Source organism: Papaver somniferum, chromosome 2 (genome assembly GCF_003573695.1).
Source record: "Papaver somniferum cultivar HN1 chromosome 2, ASM357369v1, whole genome shotgun sequence".
Lineage (NCBI taxonomy): Eukaryota > Viridiplantae > Streptophyta > Magnoliopsida > Ranunculales > Papaveraceae > Papaver > Papaver somniferum.
The window spans coordinates 216,650,204-216,671,116 of NC_039359.1; the positions used below are offsets into that span (position 1 = coordinate 216,650,204).

General features: G+C 34.5%; 1 protein-coding gene across 2 annotated transcripts; it reads left to right on the plus strand.

Moving 5' to 3' along the window:
- The first annotated feature begins 891 nt into the window (after positions 1–891).
- LOC113350526 (chitinase 5-like) lies at positions 892–3,033 on the plus strand. 2 transcript variants are annotated; one of them, XM_026594673.1, is made up of 3 exons: positions 895–1,221; positions 1,267–1,531; positions 2,624–3,033. In XM_026594673.1, exons 1-3 carry the CDS (start codon positions 1,155–1,157, stop codon positions 2,646–2,648), a joined length of 357 nt encoding a protein of 118 aa, XP_026450458.1. In that variant the 5' UTR covers positions 895–1,154; the 3' UTR covers positions 2,649–3,033. The 2 variants fall into 2 exon arrangements, with proteins under 2 accessions (XP_026450457.1, XP_026450458.1); XM_026594672.1 differs by having other exon boundaries at positions 892–1,531.
- The last annotated feature ends 17,880 nt before the right edge of the window (positions 3,034–20,913 follow it).

Below are 20,913 nucleotides of genomic sequence, written 5' to 3' on the forward strand. Positions count from 1 at the left end.
CAACTCCTGTGTAGTTTCCTGCGCCACTTTTTAATGAGAACAACAGCTCAGAAATAGGATCCCAATTTAACATGGTTGTTATAAAGGGATCCCACCCTATTCAATGCTGTTTGTACATTGCATCTTACACTTCGGTAGGGCGCTGGGCAATGGTGGGGGTCTGCATATGTATTGTATGGTCAAGTGTTGCTTACTAGGAAACCAATAATGAATTTTGGGTTATGGTGCATATCGTGGAGCTGATTTTCGTTCAGAGTGGTAATTTGATTTCTTATTTATTACCGCAATGCAGATTCTGTGGTTCACGTAGTTTATTTTTTCTTCGTTGGATAATAAACTTGAAATCAGTTTGAGAACATAATTTTAGAATAATTTTTAGAATCCTTATGAAACTAACGGTTTTTGTTTCTGACCTTTCAGATTCATTTCTGCTATTCCTGGAGGAGCAGAAATGCAAAAACACTTTTGCTTCTCGTATCCAAGCACTTTCTCCCGGTTTTAAATCGATATAGTGATTAGTTGTCCCGCGTGGAGTGTAGTAGTATGAGTATCAACCACTAATGTTGTTTATTTATAGTCAAACTTACACCATGTGCTCTTCATTACTACAAAATTATTGTAATCATTCTTCAAAATAATTCTTAATGAAATCTTAAACTAAACACTACAAGATCAGATTTCTCATTTGACTAACTTTGACTACAAATTATTCTATAACAAAAAAAACGGGAAAAATAAAATAAAAATAAAAATAAAATCCAAGAAATTCCACCCAAGAAAAACAAAAATTTCCTACAATGTCAAGGTCTTTTGTGCTGTTTAACTTTTTCTTCTTTTGTTACCAAAAATTGATAAAATCTAGTGGATTTGTTTTGGATGAATGATTGATTTTCAATTTTTGAGTTATCCCATGAAGAAAATTTAACTACTCCACATCCACAGTAAAAAAAAATAATACAAAAGTAAATTAAAATATAGAAGAAGAAGAATCTCAGATCCCCAACAAAGCAGAAATATAAAGAAGAAGAAAGCCATTAAAGAAAAGGAGTAAAGACTGGGACTTTGAGCAGCTGTCTGTCTGTTACCAAATTCAGCAAAATCAAAACTTGGGTTTGCTCTGTTCTGAAGAAATCAGGATTAAAGTTTGGGTTTTTATGGAGGATTTTAGATCTAAGTCTTGTGGGGATGGAAGGAATAATATGCAGATGGAACCGTATTATGGTGGTGGAGGAGGAGGTGGTGGATGGGGGGGTTCCGGTGGTGGTGGTGGTAATATAAGTGGGATGAATGATTTGAGATGTCAAAGTGCTACATATAGTAGTAATAATTCATCAGTGGTGCCGCAGAATGGTGGTATGAAGGATATAAAATTGAAGAAAGGTAAAAATGGTGGTTCATCATCATCAAAGAGTTGGAGTTTTAATGATCCTGAATTGCAGAGGAAGAAAAGAGTTGCTAGTTATAAAGTTTATGCTGTTGAAGGAAATATCAAAGGGTCTTTCAGAAAGAGTTTCAGATGGCTTAAAGACAGGTATTCACACTATAATCTATCTATGTTCAATTCTCTGATTCATTCTATTTCAATTTCAATGTTTGTGTGTGATGCTCAATTTTGTAGCTTTAGATAGATCTATTCAGTTCATAGTATGAAGTTCAGTTGATTCTTTATGAAACAAAACCTAGTAATTATGAGAATTTTGATTATGGATTTAGTGCCAATTTTGATGATTTGGAAGTGTGGTTTTATACTTTATATAGTATGAAGTTTACTTGATTTATGTTTCGGTTTGCGAAATCGAATAGCATCTCTTACAATTTGATGTTCCTGCATCTATGGCCTCGAGTATTGTCATTCAATTGACATATTACTGCAAGATTGGTTTTCTGTTGTTTGAGATTAACGAAGAAGAATGGTGATTCTGGAAGCTAACTTAGATTGTGGGTAATGGGATGCGAGATCTATTTATATAGACTGATTTCTGTTTTATGTTCGTTCGTTCTGCAGTTGTAATGTTATTAGCTTTGATCCAAAGAGTTGCCTAACTTGATCTAATTGTCGTAATCTTCATTTGTAAGAAACTGACATCCTTTTGATTACGTTCTAAAGTACTTAAAGAACTGCAGTGGGTTGCTTAGAATTTGGACAACTTCAGTATGGTTTCCGAGAATGTATGGTTGCTTCTCAAGCAATGGAGTCTGTCAATTGTCCGATCAGGAAAACTTGAATGTGTTGCCTTTTGTTCGTGCCATCTTTGTGTTATGAAATTCAGTTCACGTAGTATCTCATTGTAGATTGAAGCATTTGGATACAGAATTAGATATGCCTCATTGTAGATTAAAGCATTTGGATATAGAATTAGATATGCAAAGAAATGAAATGCTGGTTATTGTTTACAAATTAGAGGGAGTTTGGATCCTGTACTTGGCTATGACAAGAACTACACAGTGAATAGTTTGTAGTCGAGCGCTAGTTTGCAGAACTGTTTCACTTGATAGGTTATAGAAATTCCATTAGTATAGAATAATTTTTGATAGTTAAAAACTGTATTCGTTATCTTTGTTGGCACTAACTTGAGTTCTATCAATCAATTGTACTGAGCTCTCGTTCTTGTGAATTCTGCAGGTTTTCTGCCATCACGAGATTATAATCCGTAAACTTATTTCTCGGATCAAATTATTAAGTTAATGCCAGATTCTGCAGAGGTGAAAGAAGAAGAAGTAAGTGCTGTTTTTGGATGGTTTTCAACATTTGCATATATCAATCATCTCTGGGGTCCGAATCGCAGGTTATGTAAAACAAGGATAGAGACACTTTTAACATTCCTAATGGATTGTGTATTTTTTTTTTCTTTCCAGTCAAATATTATGCAATATTGTATCTTTCATAAGTTCTATAAGTGTTATTAGGTAATCGATTAAGGAATGATAATAACGTCGAGAAAGTTTAAGAGTTTGGTTTCGTCTGGACACCAGAATGTGACATTTATTTGTAGTTACAAAGTTTTAATAGGTAAAATCTCTCCTTTGATGGTATCTGTGACTGTGAGTGATCTCTTTGTCTGAATAGTAGCAGATTCATAAGTGAACACAGTAGAATGAAAACTGATATTATCGATTCAACAATACTTGTCAAGATCATTGGCCCGTCTGGCTTGGGCGGATGAAATGTGGTGTTTTTGTCTGTATCCAGTACTTTTTAAGTCGGAGGTTGCAGCTTGGGATTTTGAGATGAAGAGTTAAGCTTCTGTGAAACAAAAACCAGAAAGCAATTGCTCAGACCAAGTCTTATGGTCATGTTGGGAAGCACTTGTGTTTTTGAACCCATCATGCCGATCAAGTTCACACCCATTCTTTCAATAGTGCATTGTTGTCCATTTCATTCTTCAATGTTCACGTTACTAGGTCCTTTGGACTCCAATTCCAGCTCCAAAATGGCCAACAATCAAAACGCCTATTCATTCTGAAATTGTCTGGAATGAACTCCCCAGCATTTGCTTTAGGAAAATTTGTTGATTGGTCCAAAGCCCATATAATTATTTATAGTAAGGTCCAACCAGATGTTTTTTATCCAGAGGTCCAAAATTAATTAAAACATAGAAATGACCGTAATACCCCCTGCTACCAAACGTGTGTGTCTACACTGCTTACAAATTTGAGTACATATCTGGCACACTGCTCACAAATTCGAGCACATATCTGCTAATAAATTTGAGTATATATATGCCGCACTGCTTACAAATCTGAGTACATATCTGTTGCACTGCTTACAAATTCAAGTATATATCCGCTGCAAAACTTTTGTATTCCTCAGAATTAGTTTCAACTACCTCATCTCCCCCGCATTTCCATTAAAAAACATGAAACAAGCAGACTGGAGGTGTTCAAACAAACATCTTGTTGTCAACATAAGACCATCCCAATCTTCATCTTCTACTTTGTCGTGAATGTTCTGGGTCATTAGAAAAAAAAAGAAACAGATAAACATTAAAAGAGTAAATTTTTTAATGGCATAAATATGCTTAACAACACCCAGGACTTGTTTTTTTTAAGATGGGTAATAAACATCACAAGTTTTGTGTACTTACCTCATTAAATTCAAGATGAGTCAAATTAGGTGCTGCTTTGAGCAGTGGAAATACTGATTTATCAATAGTTACTTCCAGTTCTAGTAACAACTTCTCCAAATTATGAAATATAGGTACAATGTTTACGAAATCGTCCGCAACGGATATTGTCTATTCATCACAACTAAAGCAACATTAGCAAGTATATTAGTTTTTATGAATCTGCTTGAGCATATATTACATAAAAATTTAAAGAGAGCAAAAGAAAGAAGAGTACCTGTAGGGTTGCAGCAAATATTGTTAAATTTTTTACATGTGCAAGCGCTTGAAAAAACTTACTTACAGCTGCACCTATCTTTCGCCCCCTTGGTACACAAAGCCAAACGCTTGCAGACTCTAGTGTTTGAAAACTGGAAAGAAAATATTCCTTTGCCACCCAATCATGATAGGTAAATGACACTAGATTTGATGCATTAATTTTGAGAGCACAGTCTTGTAAACCATCATCATCATCACATCTGCCGTTATCAATTTCCAAAATATTTGAATTAGAAGATTACCTCAACTCTGAAGCTTTGACAAAATGAAGAATCAACTCTTAATTAATCACCAATTCGAGTAATTTAATGCTCAATAATCATAACAAACTCATTACACCAGATATGTACTGTCAATTCATACACATATTTCAGTATTATCCATATGTACTAATGGATCAAACCAAAAAAAAGTGGCAAAACACTGAACAAACAGAATCAAAAGAATTTTATATCAGTACACCAGATATGTACTGTCAATTTATACACAAAAACAAACTATAACAAACCCAAAAAAAATAAGAGAAAACCTATAGATTCATAGTAACCACAAAAAGAAAACAGTACGTCATATATGTACTGATAGGTAATACACAAAAGAAAACTGAAAAAAAAACCATAAAAGTATCATATCTACTAATGAAATAAACACAAAACATGATTGTTTATTTAGATCTGAAATTGTTCCATCAAAATCCACCAGTATATCATATACGTACCGATGATTAATACACAAAAACAACTTAAAAGCATATCAAAAACAACCAAAATGAAACTAAAATCAGTTGCATGTGAAAACCAAGTAATGAATCTCTAAAAACCAGAATCGAAACACTTTTTTTTCTTCAATATTCCATATATATACTTCTAGATCGAAGAAGAAAAATATCAAAAACTACAAAAATAACAAAACTAAAGCATAATTTTTCAGTACATCATATATGTACTGCTGATTCATAATCTAAACTTCAGCTGCATGTGAAAAGCTAGTAACGAATCTATGAAAAAAATAGAATGGAAACCGAAAATCATTGTTAATATACATACCTGGAAACACAAACAATCTTCTCGTCGTAAATCATAACGATGCATCTTCTTCTTCTTCTCAAAAATAAACTAAGTTTCTATCAGTACGGGATATACGTACTGTTGCTTCATATACAAAAACGAACTGAAACACGTCTAAAACATCTAAAATGGAAGTGGCATAATCGAATCTAGCAACGAAATGAACAAAAAATGTGATTATTCATCTAGATCTAATATATAGTCGACAAATCAACCATGGAGATCGAAAACATAATCAAGCACAACAATGATTATATCGCCAAAAACCTTAAAAGAAACATTACAATAGAAAAATCTTCATCATCTGATTCGGTAGAAACGAGAAAGAATAAAGACAAACCTCCATCTTCATCTGCAGCAATGGTGAGAGGAAAGAGAAGAAGAAAATGAATATGAAATGTGAATAATATTTCTCCTTCTTTTAACATATTAAATATGAAAGATTATTTGTGGTATTTTCATATTACGTATACCTGATCTCGCACGTGTGCAGGACCTGGGCTTAAAAAATTTGGTCCATTTTCATGTTTTCTTTTAATTATGGACCTCTGATTACTGGGCTTTAATGGGTGGACCTTCCACTAACTAAGAACATTATAATGGTACCTATTGGTAATTCCTACTTTGCTTTACTACTTTTTTCCTGGATGGATGGTCAGATGGTATGAGGATTGGGCTGGGCCTGCTCAGGGGACAGACTCAGTAGCTTCAAAATAAATTTTTTAGGGACCATGTTTTTTTTTGAGGGGACCATGGTTTTATTAGGCCACCTTCCCTATAGTCATAAGGGGTGTCCTAAAACGTTGAAATGACTAACCTACCCTTAACCTAATTTAATTTAAAACCAATCTAATAACCACCTATATATATATAACCACCACCTCCTCCCACCACCACCGCCGATTACCACCACCACCACTTCCGATTATCACCACCACCAACCACCGATTACCACCACCACCGCCCACCACCGCCGATTACCACCACCACCACCTCCGATTATCACCACCACCAACCACCGATTACCACCACCACCTCCTCCCACCACCACCACCACCGCCTATTTAAGAAATGTAACAACATCAATGCAATCACAATTAAGTTCTGTTACATGATAATTTTATCGAGTATAAAAGACGCCAGCCGCAGCCTGATTCTGCCATGGGACCACTCCGGAGGTATTTTCCAACAAACCCTTCACTTTAATTTGATTTTGATTGCTTCAATCGAATATAAATCATCAAAATAAGGTTTTAGTAGGAGTTACAGAGCCATGTTCGGTTAGGTCGATTTTCCAAAAAACCCTAGTTTACTAACCGAACTTCTTGAAAATGAAGAACACGAAGAACAGTTCGGTTCTATTGGATTTAAAACTAAGTCACCGAACTCTATGTTCGGTTGTTTCGCAAAAAATTTTAAAACTACAAAGTAACCAAACTCCACCCTTAGAACCGAAAAAAAAAAACAAATCCAGTCTAACCGAACTGTGTTGTTGTGGCCACTATCTTGAGTTCCAAAATAACCGAACTTAGCTAATAGAGTTCGGTTTTTTCGCAAAAAATTTTAAAACTACAAAGTAACCGAACTTATCCAATAGAGTTCAGTTGATTCGCAAAAAATACTTTTAACCGAACTCCTTGTATTAGAACAACAGAAGTCCATAAGTTCGGTTTCTTCGCAAAATAAGGATATCACCGAACTTTAGTTTACGAAGATAATGAGAAGTCCACAAGTTCGGTTCGTTCGCAAAAATGTTAAGTTTTCTTTGTAACCGAACTCTACCTTTGAAACTTCGTAACCGAACTCTACCTAATTCGCCAAGAAATAAATTTCGTAGTAACCGAACGTTTGCCTAATTGCATATATGCATATATAAGCCCAGTTCGGTTGATTCGCAAAATATGTTGAAGTTTGCGAACCAACCGAACTTCTAACACTAGGTTACTTTTAACCCGCAGTTCGGTTGGGAACTTGGTTGCGTTGAAGTTTGCCAACTAACCGAACACACAAGATGTACCCAAATAAATTGTTAAGTTCAAAGTTCGGTTACCTACCATTTTATCCTAGGTAACCGAACATTACACTGTACGACCAAAACCTCCATGAACGAGCGAGTTCGGTAACCTGCGTGTTTGGAAAACATAACCAAACTACACTTTCTGGTGTGTTTGGTTACATGTTCTTGACATATGGTAACCGAACCGACCCAAATCTATATAAAATTTTTCATTTTTTTTGAAAGTTTGGAGCAATTCAACCAACATTATCTAAGTTTGAAGCACACCTGGGTACCCAAATACCCTTCCTCCGGTTGTGGTTGGTAAAATCCATCGTTTTTCATGTTTTCCTTCTTCATCTTCTCTAACTTTAATCTCTCAATAATTCTACTTCTTAAAAAAAAAAACATCTGATTTTTTAATCTCACTAATTATCTTTAACTTAATCATCTCACTAATCATTACACTAACTATTATTAACACTAACTAATCATCACCCAAAATTAATCAGGAGGGTAATTTAGGTATTAATATAAATATCCAGATAAGGGGTGACCTAGATTTACTTCTAATGTCTTTACCCAAAATAAAACCATGGTCCCCAAAAAATCGTTCCTTCAAAATCTGTCAGGGCAGGTTTATCCCATGCATGTCATATATAAATAAGAAGGAAAAAAAACCTAAAAACGAGATTTCTTTGCAGAAGCTGAAGAAAAAAGAGCGAAGCAATGTCAAGCATTCCAGAAGAGATGTTCTTGGAAATCCTTTTGAGGGTACCAGTCAGAACAACATTTGTATGTAAGTGTGTTTGCAAGTCTTGGTTTTTGATAATTTCTAATCCTGATTTGTATGTAAGTGTATTTGCAAGTCTTGGTTTTTGAGGGTACCAATACAATGATGTTCGGGATGACAATGCCTATCGTGTCCGATTTAATGTCTACATGTTAGACCCAACGAGGCTACAATTACTTGTGTCGAGTCGTTTGACAACATGTTTATTCCGGGTTGCCCGATTTAATGTCCACATGTTAGACCCAACTGAGGGGGCGTGTTGAGATTATTACTCCCACATATAAAGTATTATTTAATCTCTTGCGATTTGTTAGCCTTGGGCAACCCTAACCTTGCAATCGGTTTTCAAGGTTAGTTAGGTCCATGGACTTCAATAAAACTAACCACCAACTATATGTCCCTAAACACCCTTGTTCTAAATATAGAAAACTAATTAGTTAGAAAACTTAATGGCAAATGGAAGTTCTCTATTGGTCTCCCATCCAAAATTTTCACGTTGTCCTTGATTAGTTCATTAATTCATATTTTTTATAGTTTTTTTTATATCATACACATATATACCTCACTCGACTTTAATTTTCATTTTCTTCGACAAATTAATGAAGAAGAAGAGTTGAAGCAGACATCGAACTGAGTTAACTGAAAAAAATGGTTTTACCACAGTTACATAGTGAAGTTAGATTGATAATTGAAAAGAATTATTAGCAGAACTGCTCATTACTCTTCATTCTAGAAGGTGCTAATAAATAGTTCAGATGATAATTTTACATGAATATAATATCTGAACTTCACTTTATGAAGAAAAACATTGAATTCATGTGTCCTACTTTTTTTTGTGTCAAACTAGCCGTATCTAAGTTCGGAAATTACATAGAAAAGTTCGACTGATAACTTGCAGCTGAACTGAGGTATATTTTACAACAAAAAAAGGCCCCTAGGTTCTGCTAATAACTGCGTTCTATATTAAAAAGAAAATTAAGAAAAATTAAAAAAATTCCCCTAGGTTCTGGCCTTTACTACATTAGGCGAGCTAGGTGAAGATACAATTACATTTCTGAGAAGATTGAGAAACTGTCTCATTAGTCGTGATGCTAACTCTAAAATAGGTGGTTCACTCTTTCATAGGCTAGGCATAGTTATAAAAAAAGGTGTAGACACCCAGTTTATCGCTCGGTTGCCTTCCACCGAAGTTATTGTTGATGAATAATGTATCGGAGATAAATTTTATAATAATATATCTTTAATTTCAAATAAAAAATATTTTAAAAATATAAAGGATGAGAGTAGCTTTCCGATTAACGAAATATATCAATAAGGTGTTTTTGTTTGTACCAAGACCCTATTTTGGCATTGTTCGACATGCCTATTAAATTTTGAGGAAGCTTTAAAATAAGGTTATATATATGAGGAAAGGGCCGAGACTCTCCTCGGAGACGGACTCAGACACTCAGTTGTTTCAAATCTGTGAAGGTAGGTTTAGCCCTTATATGAAACATAAATAAAATAAAAAAATCAAGAGATTCAAAACCTAAAATACGAGATTTGTTTGCAGAAGTTGAAGAAAAAAGAGAAGCAATGTCAAGCATTCCAGAATATTTGTACCTTAAAATCCTTTTGAGATTACCCGTGAGAACAACATTTGTGTGTAAGTTTTCTTGCAAGAATTGGTTTTCCACAATTTCTCATCCTGATTTTGCTAATTTACACCTCAATCAAAATTACAGAAGTAATACTCTGACGGCGGAGGATCAACCATGCATATTTCCCTCTTCAATTTACTCCATAAATTGTGATACATTACTATCGTCAATGAGTGATAATAGTGATAATGAAGATGATTTTAGACTGGATGATCCGTGGGATTTATTCATATATGTTCAATTGTCGGGTTCATGTAATGGACTGCTTTGTCTGTGTAAGGTTATGTTCCTGAAGAATTCATTTGTTTCTGGAACTTAACCACTAAGGAGTTTAAGATATTACCTAAACCACCCAATTATTGTTAAGTTTATAATTTCATGCACACTTTTCGTTATGACTGAAAGAATGATGATTACAAGTTAATAATTGTGGTAGACTTTCATAGACATAATAAAAGTTATTTAGTCAGCGTCTATACGTCAAAACATATTCATGGAAAGTAGTGACACAACATGGAGCACTTAATTTGCTAACAGAAATCTGAATTGGTTATGTGAAACGCTTGATAATGACTACACTAATCTGATAATCTCTTTAGGCATTATTGGCGAAAAATTCAAAGAATCAATTGTAACTGCTAAAAGAAGTTTTAGATGAATGTGATATTATGATAAATGTGGGAGTGTTTGAGTGATGCCTTTGTGCACTTATTACTCTCAGTCGGTTGGAAATTTGGGTGATAAAGGATTATAGCCCCTGTGAACATCTTTTCTGGATGTATTAAAGAGGGCCTCTCTAGCCGGTGAAAAGTGGTCGGTGTCCATAATATTGACAACAGTCTAAATATTGACCAAGATGATGGAAAAAGTACAACTGGTCATATATTTTATCTAGGAGAAGCACCTATTACATGGTGTTCACAGAAGCAAGACACTGTAGCCCTCTCATCCTGTGAAGATGAGTTTATGGCTGCAACAGAAGCATCTAAACAATCAATATGGCTTCAAGAACTGTTGGGTGAAATCAAAGGAAGAGAACCTAAAAAAGTTCTCATCAAGATTGATAATAAGTCTGCAATTGCACTCACTAAAAATCCAGTGTTTCATGGGAAGACGAAACACATTCACAAAAGGTATCATTTCATACGAGAATGTATCGAGAAGGAGATCATCAACGTTGAACACATACTAGGAACTGAGCAGAAAGCAGATATATTGACAAAGGCATTAGCTCGGATCAAGTTTGAAGAAATGAGACAATTGATTGGAGTACAAGATATGTCACGGGTAAGGTTGAAGCTTAACGGGGAGAATGTTGGTTAAACTTCAACATAGAAGTCACTAACAAGCTGGTTAGGACAAGATTAGGAAATTGATGTAATCCTAAGGGAATTAGAAGTCATCTAGTTCTAAGAAAAGGAAAGACATGTAATAAGGTAATAGGACTAGGAAAATGAATTCATAGTTCTATATATATATGATCACCAAAGTTGTGGTTGATCATATGAGCAAGATTAGAGCTTGTGTTTAGTTTTGAGAGATTTTCTAAACATCAATAAAGAGAGTTGTCTTTATATAAACTAAGTTTCATCTTAAAGTTTCCATTACTAACAACCATTCCTGGTTCGGCTCCGATAACGGAATTCCGGGAGGAGTCGATCTAAGGACACTGGATCCCTTCGGACCTGGAGAAGGTGTGACGCTGGGTCAGTGTTTGGTGAACCAACTGCTTTGAATCCAATGTGTGTAGCGATTTCCAATGGAACGTTCTACCTGGGTGTAACGATTGAAACAGCGAGAAAGAGGCTCATTTCATTTAGCCCCGGCCTGGATTCCCGTATCTACGGGCATGGAAGTCAGTGCTAATTCTTTTAACAGAGCTGAGTGACGTAACACGCGTCAGTGCTAATAAGTGTCAGCACCTTCTAGGCCCTTTAGGGCTCAGACTCATAGATATCAAGATAAGACAAGACCTACAGACTAGGAAGACTCTATCTTATCTATATCTAATTCAAGCGAGAGCCGCCAGATAGTTGGCGGAGCATCACCTGCATTTTTGTGTATTCTTCTTCCTTTCCTTAGTCTTTCGTTCTGTCATATTCCTAAGCCTTCTCCTCTTTACTTTTTATATTGCCATAATTAATTATTCCAATGGGTTTTTAGGGATTAGCAGGTAATTTTCTGTTAGGAAAAGAAAAAAAGAGAGTCTGTTTCATCGGCTCGATCGAGGGGAGTAAGCAAGAACTCTTTTTCAAAAGGCATCCGTTACTGCATGGATCACTAAAACTCCGTAATATTAGGACTTACTATCTTGAAACCTCTACCCTTTTTGAACTCCAGCTGCTCGGTACTAGATCCCTCTGCTGTCCCTACCTTGAGTGTGCATCTGTTTTCATACCGGGAGGTTCTAAGAAGGAAGGCTGAGTTCGTACATTATATTAATACCCATGAGAGAATTATTTACATCACATATTTGAAGCTTATAAGGTCCTTAAGGATGGGGAGATTCTAGTAAAGAGTCACCGGGATTTAGTTATATACGAGCGGCCAGAATGATTCAACAAATACATAACCAAATACTTTTAGTTTGGGTAAAAATAATAGGTATGAAGACGGAGAAGAGGCTAAAGAAGAGCAGTAGGAATATATAACATTACTTCTTTTGTTGTCTATTTTTTTTTCAATATCCATTCGGGTCTACAACTGTTTTAGTGAACCATGAGAAGTAAGTATGAATGGATAAAAAGTAAATATTTTCCACTTGACAGTGTTAGTTTGTTAGTTTGATCGTTGAGTAGTTCTGAATTGGGATTGCTATTGGTAAAAGTTATGATTATTTATTTAAGATTATAGGAGAATTATATATTGATAAATAATTTTGATATAATCATTTATATGATAAATATGTATAAACATTTTTTTCTTCAAATAATTGATTATATTAGAGTAATATTCTCAAAAAGGAGAGAAAAAATAATGATCTGGGATGTCTTTTCTAGTTCGCTATTGTTTTTTATGTGTCTCCCTCTTTTAATTGTTTAGAGAAAATAAGAACAAAAAATCCAATATAATTTTATTAAAAAAATAATTGATTATGCTAATTTTTTTTTGAATTCTTTTTCATGAAAATAATGTATTTTTTCAATTTTATGATTAAAAATTATCAATTATTTCAATGGTTATCAAACAAATATAGAATTCATTATGAGCTGCATAATGGATTATGGGCTGATAAACAATTACTCCTCACGTTTCAAGAAGATATGATTGTTTCATTGTAATTGGTACATGAAATAAGTCAATCTTTTTGAAACGGGAGTAGATAATAGTTATCAAACAACCCCATTATATTTTGGTTTACAAAATTGAAATTTATTTCTCGGGAAATAGGTGGTCTTGGATCTTTTAGTCCCGAGTATCGGTATTCGATTGACATCTTACTAATATATAATATCGGTCTGTGTTGTTTTTAGGAATTCACTTAGAATTTTTGAGATCTTGGGACTCGGCTTTAGATGGATATATGTTTTATGTTCAATTTATAATAGCAATGTTATTAGCTAGTGACTATATATCCCTACAGTGGTAAAGTTCAATCTTGTGACAGAAGTCGTCGTTCCTTTGTTACGTCCGCAGTGTCGTATGGGTATGTCCCGGGCGGTAACCACAACATTCTGGCCTCTCAGAGCAGGCAGCCACGTAGTGCAACTTAATTTGAGTCATTGGTTTGTGTCCTCGCCTGAATATCAAGGTTATGAAGGTCGAATTGTCTATAATGCAGTGTCTGTATTCATTCAATGCAAAGCCTCATCTTGACGGACATAAAATATGTATCGTTGGGTGGGACGTCAAGGATGGGGTAAGATACCTCATTATCAAAGACTCATAGGGGATTGTCTGGGGTGAAGTGAAGACGTACATTTTAAGCTTGCGATGACTGATGAGTGGATTGCTGGATTATGCGACATAAATGTAGGTGTGGTGTATCCAATCATGCATAAGTAATGATAATTCACGTATCTAAAGAGTTCCCACATTCATCCAGCGCTTCGACATATATAATTTTATTTGTGTCTCTTCTTTGTGCAATGCTCTACAATTCATGAATTACTTCATGAATTACTTCATCAATTTCGAACATCTACGTGGTTCACCACTATTTAGTGAGGTCGCCTCTAAATATTACTCCCTCTATCCTAAAATTCTGTCCTCTATTCTATTTTCGTCTGTCCTAAAATATTGGCCAACTTCTGTTTATAGTCATATTTTTTAGTCAAACTCTCAAATATATCCTTCAATTTTTATAATTATAAGATTATTTTTAAATATGACCAATCAAAAATCTTCGATGATATCTTCATCAATAGGAAACAAATCTATTAAATCAATCCGTAAATATTTTATTTTTATCTTCTATTTAAATGTATTAAATGATATCTTCCTCAATAAGAAACAAAATTATTAAATCAATCCATAAATATTTTTATTTTTCTCTACTATTTACACATTTCTATAAATAATAAAATTACGAATTATGTATTTTTCTTACATGTTGCATATACTCCTTTTAATTTTAGTAATAACATAATATTTAATAGGGATAGTTTGGTACATTCATCCGGTCTCCTTAATATCTTGACTTAGTCAAAGCGGACTAAAAATTTAGGACGGAGGGAATATCTGTTGCTAATATTTATCATGGTGTTATTTGATATCATATCTAAGTAGGACTCACTAGTTCGTATTGTTCACAACTTCACACAATATTTCCTCATTTCCTTTCTTGTTCTATAATTTTGGTTGCACGTAAGATAAATTAAACAATACTTTACTTTTTTGTACTTGCTTGAAACCAAAACCTATACAGGTAGGTCTCAGATAAGTAGATCCATGCAACAAGCTATCATGTAATCCATGATTCCCTTGACATTATGTCTTGTGTGATTCAGAACTTTTGAATGATTTGAAGTAGCCTGATATTTTGGAGCTAAACTATTTTGCTCAACTTGAACTAGTCTTTATTTATTATCTCTGTTGGCAGTAAAAAAACATCTTTTTATTTTATTTTATTGATGGTAACAGTAGTTTATCCAAAAACTTATGAGCGGATGTTTTTTTATAATCTGAAAACTTATATGGCGGATTGAATCATTAAGTTATATAAATTTTGTACAAAATGATAACTTAAGTGTTTAATGTAAAGAAAGGATAAAGACACTTTTAACACTTTTTAGTCTAAAATTTAAAAAGTGATAGTATATGTTTTCCAATCAACTGAATCTTTGAAGGAAATTGAATCGACAACATCGTGCGTGAGAAAGTTTCGGTTAAGTTTCATTAAAACTTCAAATATACTTCTCGTAAATATTTTCCACGGATAGAAAATTGAGGAAGCTTAAGGGTGCTCCCAGAAAAAAGTAATAACTAAGTCTGTCTAGTTTGGAAAACAATAGAAGCACATGTTGTTTACAACTGCATGTTAAAAATGAATGCGAAATTGGGGATAAAAAAAGGAATTAGGGGATATTGATTACTTCCCCAAACCCATGGTGTGTGCTAAGGGGTGATTTTTGGGTATGCAAAAACTAAAGTACCCTTTGATTAATTAAAAAACGTTATGAAAAGACCATTATACCCTTTCTCCTAAAACACTAAAATCAAAAACCAAATTCATATATCCCTCATTTCAGTACCGGCACTGACCTAGGGTTAGGTTTTGAAAGAAAAAAAAATCATTGTTCTTCGTCGATTAATCGTATATTCAAAAATTTCTTCGTCGATTAACCTACGTGAATCATAAACAATTCCTCCACGAAAGAAAACAAATGCCCAATCGAACTCAAAATCGATTGCTCAACAAAAACGGGAACAAAAAATTGCTAAGATTGCTCAAGAGCAAGAAGAAGAAGATTTGGACAATCAACCTCTCACAACCATGGCTTCTGTGAGAAGGTAAGTGATTTTAAACTACTTTATGAGTGTTTAAATCGATCTATAGCAATTGATTTAGGTTAGAATCGCGAACCCTAAATGAAACAGTTGAGTTTCAGTGAGTACCGACACTGAAATATATATGAATACAGTGCCGGTTTTGTTGTCCGACATTCAATCCTGGATGAATGTAATGCCGTTTCCAACCCCAGATTCACCTGAAACTGAATTTTCTCCACCGGCATAGAATTTGGGTCGAAGTCTATGCCGATTTTTCAGTACCGGCAGTCTTTAATAATAATTTGTGTATGCCGGCAGTGGACTTAAAACATACAGGAGAGTTTATGAAATTGTCACCAGTACCGGCATAGATTTTGGGTTGCATTACATGCCGGTTTCGGGTACCGGCATTCATTTGTAATAATTCGAGCATGCCGGTAGTGGACTTAAAACATACAGGAAAACTTAAGAATTTTTCACCTATACCGACATAGCTTTTAGATTGATTTGTTTGCCGGTACAAAGTTACGACATGGAATTTATTTATTTTGAGAGTGTCGGTAGTAGTCTTTTGATATCCAGGAGAATTACATATGACTACCGGGATTCTCGATAATCAATCTTCACTTCTGGAACACTTAACCGGCGTGGTTAGTTTAAGTATGTCAATGCCGGTACAAAAACTGAAAGTGAGTTGTCTCACATTCATTTCGTGTGCTTATGATATAGGTCAAAATCCAAGGAAGCTAACAAAAGAAAAACTAAAGATACGGTCACTAAGAGAAGAAGGAAGGACGGTTTTGATACTCCTGAATCTCTCCCTCCTCGAGGGAAAGATGAAGGTCGCAAAAAGCATTTGGGGAGAGTAGTGGTGACCGTAGTCGAGCTGTAATCCGTGACCACGATGAGCAAGATGAAGAGGAAAGTGAGGATGAAGATAATGTCGTTCCTCCAAGTCAATTAGCAAGCCAAAGCGAAGTTGGTGGGCCAAGCCAACAACCAACACAAGGCAATGGCAAGAAGGGCAGTGGCAAAGTGAATGTTAAAGGTTCTCACCTTCCTCATATTAATGACATGATACCTGACCTTGAACGTGGTATAATTTGGGGTGAAGCTCTGGAACCGAAAACACTATTTGGATACAAGCACTCGTGGGCTCGTACTATCTATCAAACCTATGTAAGCATTTTTTATCTTGTGCATATATATTGTTGTGTATTTATGTAAAATATCTTAATTGTATTGTCTCCTAATTGTAGGATCATAAGAAGGTTGTGCGTGTTTGCCGAAACCAAGCCGCGGATTGTTGGAAATTGTCCGAGGAATGTGAAGAGGTACAACAAATAATAATGGATTCTGGTCTATATGCTTTGGTTGAAAATTATGTGAAGCCTGATTTCGTGACTGTCAATTGCTTCTTCGAAAGGTATCATGGTGAAACCGATACCATGCACTTCCCTTTTAGAAGGTTCACTACTAGCAATCCATTAGTAAAATTCAAGATATTAGGTGAAAAGTATTCTTTGGTTACATACCGGAGGTATTTTATAGTATTCCTACGTATCCCGATAAAGCGGCTTTGCATTTGTTGGATCAACATATGTCACCACCTAAAGATCGATTGAAAATTAGTTCCAAACGAAATTAAAACAGTATGCCGGAAACCCGTACCGGATGCTCGACCAATGTTCCGGCATAGTCGAACTTAGCCAAAACTGAAGACCAAATTTGAAACATATTCCGGCATAAAATATTCATTAGACAGCAACGCCGGAAGAAAAGGTGTCCGCATTCTCGTAATTTATTGTCCCAAGCCGGTACACGCTTCCGACATTAAAATTAATTGATATGTAATGCCGGTATTTAGCTTTGGAAAACATTTATTCCTGTATGTTTTTTGGTAGGTACTGACATTGTAAATTTTAAATTTAACTACGCCAGTTCCGCTGCTGACATTATCGGTATTGATGGTACCACGCCGGTAAGGAGTTCCGGTGTTGATGTTTATTAATTTCCCATGCCGGTATTTGGTTTTAGATGGAAATGTTTCCTGTATGTTTTTCATGCAGTTCCGACATGGTAACCTATCAATGAACCCATGCCGGTTGAATATTCCGTAGTATATTCCTTGGTAGGTAAAAAAGTTAACTGCGTACCAACATAGTTTTTTGGTAGAATACTATGCCAGATAAATATTCAAAATGGGGGATATCTCTCTACCGGAATGGTCGTAGTATGAATACCGTGCCGGTAATGAGTCTATCGGCATGGTATTCATACCATTTCCATGCCGGCACCGAGGTTTTACAGTTGAAAAAATGGCGGATTTAAAGAAAAAAATCGATTTTTCAACCTCCTAGCAGCTTTACCTGTGTATTGGGGATGCTTGCATGTTGTGTAAGTTTACTTTATTGTGTAGCTTCTTCGAAAAACTCTTCATACTCGTCAAAATCATCATTCAAGGGTGTTGGCTTAACAAAGAGTTGTAATTGAGAGTTGTTGTCTTTAGCTCCTTGTTGTAGTTGAGCTAAAGATTCAGAAGCTGCAATTCTCTCCTCACAATCATCTTCCATTTTCACAAAACAAATTCCACTCAAAAATATTTTCCCCTCCTTCTACTCTCACCTCACTCACCCAAATTCAAATAAAACACACACTAATCATTTATCAAAAATCTTATGATTTGACTAACTATTATTAATCACTAATCAAAAATACTTAGATGAGGGGTGACCCCGAATTGATATCTAGATCCAGTTTTTGTCCTTTTCTTATATCCCCCAATTCCTTTTTTTATCCCCAATTTCGCACTCTTAAAAATCCTTAGGCATTTATCCCAAAACATTCATCATCAAACGACAAATACATGCATACTGAAATAAGGTCAACCCATTTTATGCAAAATCATGTACCATGTTTTCAAGTGATAACAAATATGAGTCCATGATTATACCTCCTAAACACCATTGTATATGCGATAGTTCTATCAACCAGAGGTAGAGCCAGTGTAGGGATGTATATTTACATCCCCATCCCAGTTGTTTTCAAAGCCTAATTTGAGCTCAGTAATCAATTTTAAGGTTATCAATAAGTCTAATTTTGTTTTTTGCACCTCCTATTTTTAATCCAACTAAAGTAATTTTTTGCACCCTCTACTTAGAAATCTTGGGGCTTTGTTCCTGCTATCAACCCGCGAGATAAATCTCATTATTGATTCCTCTCATTTTTCTCTCTCTTTTCTATAAGGATCATGCGACCATAATGAGTCAACTCAGTCTCTAATATTTTTGCATTCTTCTTATTTTCCAATCATTCTCATCATCTTTATTTTTGACTTTAATTTGTTTTAAGTATTTTGATGCAGTATTATTACTTGTTATTTTTTTCTTCCATGTCGTGATCTTATATTCGTAAATTCGTATTTATAAACTTAGTTTGTCGAAACATTATTGTTCATTTTTTTATTGATGTGTAACTAATTTTTTATTTTTTCTCCAATATGTGTTTGCATTTTGTTGTATCTTTAATGGAGTTTTCCTTTTTGTATGTTGTGATCAAAGCATTTGTTCAGTATGTTTACAAGTCTTTGATAGAAAGAATCGTATTTGTTGGTATTGGTTGTATATGGTGGAAGGAGATTTGGTTCTGGTTCAACTTGTTGAGTCAAGGTTTCAAGGTATGCCGTATCCTAGCAAATTCAAAAGATTTCAAAATTCAAAAAATCAGTTATAAAGATAAAGTTTGTTTCCTACTTATCCTCTATTGATCAATACCTAGTTGTAATACTGGACATCCAAGAAAAAAATAAATAAAAACTATCAATTTGTTTCCTTAATTATATCCATAATGTATTCATATCTTAATACCAAATATATTTCCTCAACCTTAATTTATATGACCACAAATGTTACTTCTCAATATTATCACTTTATCACCACACACCCCAAAACCATCTTCAAAATGGAGGAGAGAGGTTCTTCTCAAGTCGGTGACTTGGTTAACAAGTTAAAGTAGGCGACATTGGATTTAGGAGCCATCGATGGAGTTGTGATTTTCCAGCAATCCAACAATAATGAGGAAGAAGAAGATTGGAATTAGGGGTCTAGTGTCATAAGAAAAATTATCATAAAAAGAAGAATTAGCCATCATAATGAAATAGTGGGGATTTATCCAAATATAATGATATTCAAGTTCAGCAACTAGAAACTTTTAAACAAGATTATTTAAGAAAGACCATGGAGTATCAATAAGCACCTTCTTGTTGTGCATGATTACATCCCATACATTTTACACATAGAAAAATTGTGGTTTCGATTTAACTCAAGTATCTTCTGCCAGAACATATGCATATAGACTAAGATGGGTGAAATAATAGGAGATATAACTTGCATTGAGCATAAAGATGCAATATCAGTGTGTAGTGACCCTGTTAAAGTCTGTATTAGCATTGATCTTCCCATCCCATTAAAAATACGTGTTAAGGCAATCACTGATGCTGGATTATTATTTTTTTTACGAGAGACAACCATATGGCATTTGTATTGAATGCTATGTTATAAATCACTCCAAAGAAGCATGTAAAAACGCTACCAATTTCCTTGCCAAAGCTCATGAAAAGCCTTACTTCTTTGGTAAAGTCGGCAATACCAAGAAATTATCTCAACTATATCCACCAATACTGCACCTGTAGCTAAAAAGAATCAAAAGAAGTTTGTCAAGACAACTGTTTTTGTCCCCTCTAAGGATGAAGTTGTTGCAAAATTAGATTTTTTACTCAAAATAGATATCCTGAAATCACTGATGATTTTAGATTTGGAAAAAGATGCAAGATATAAAATGACTCAACCCCTGTTGCTTTTGATGCTAAGACTTCTCCGAATAAATCCATCCATGATAACAACACAAACATTCAAACATATCAAAGGTTTACAACAGGAGGTAAACAAACTACAAACGTTGAAAAGGAGATTCAGGTAATTACTGCACTCTTCATTTTAATTAATTATATTTTAGAATATTTTTTCTTTACTGAATATCATTTGTTTCAAGTTATTATTTTACTATAAGTCAAATATTAGGAAAAATTATACATATTTACTATATT

Bases quoted from the DNA above. Each gene is read 5' to 3' on its own strand.
- LOC113350526 (XM_026594672.1), top strand. From the start codon at position 1,155: ATGGAGGATTTTAGATCTAAGTCTTGTGGGGATGGAAGGAATAATATG. The intron at 1,532-2,623 runs GTATTCACACTA...TGAATTCTGCAG, and splicing joins TTCAGATGGCTTAAAGACAG to GTTTTCTGCCATCACGAGAT.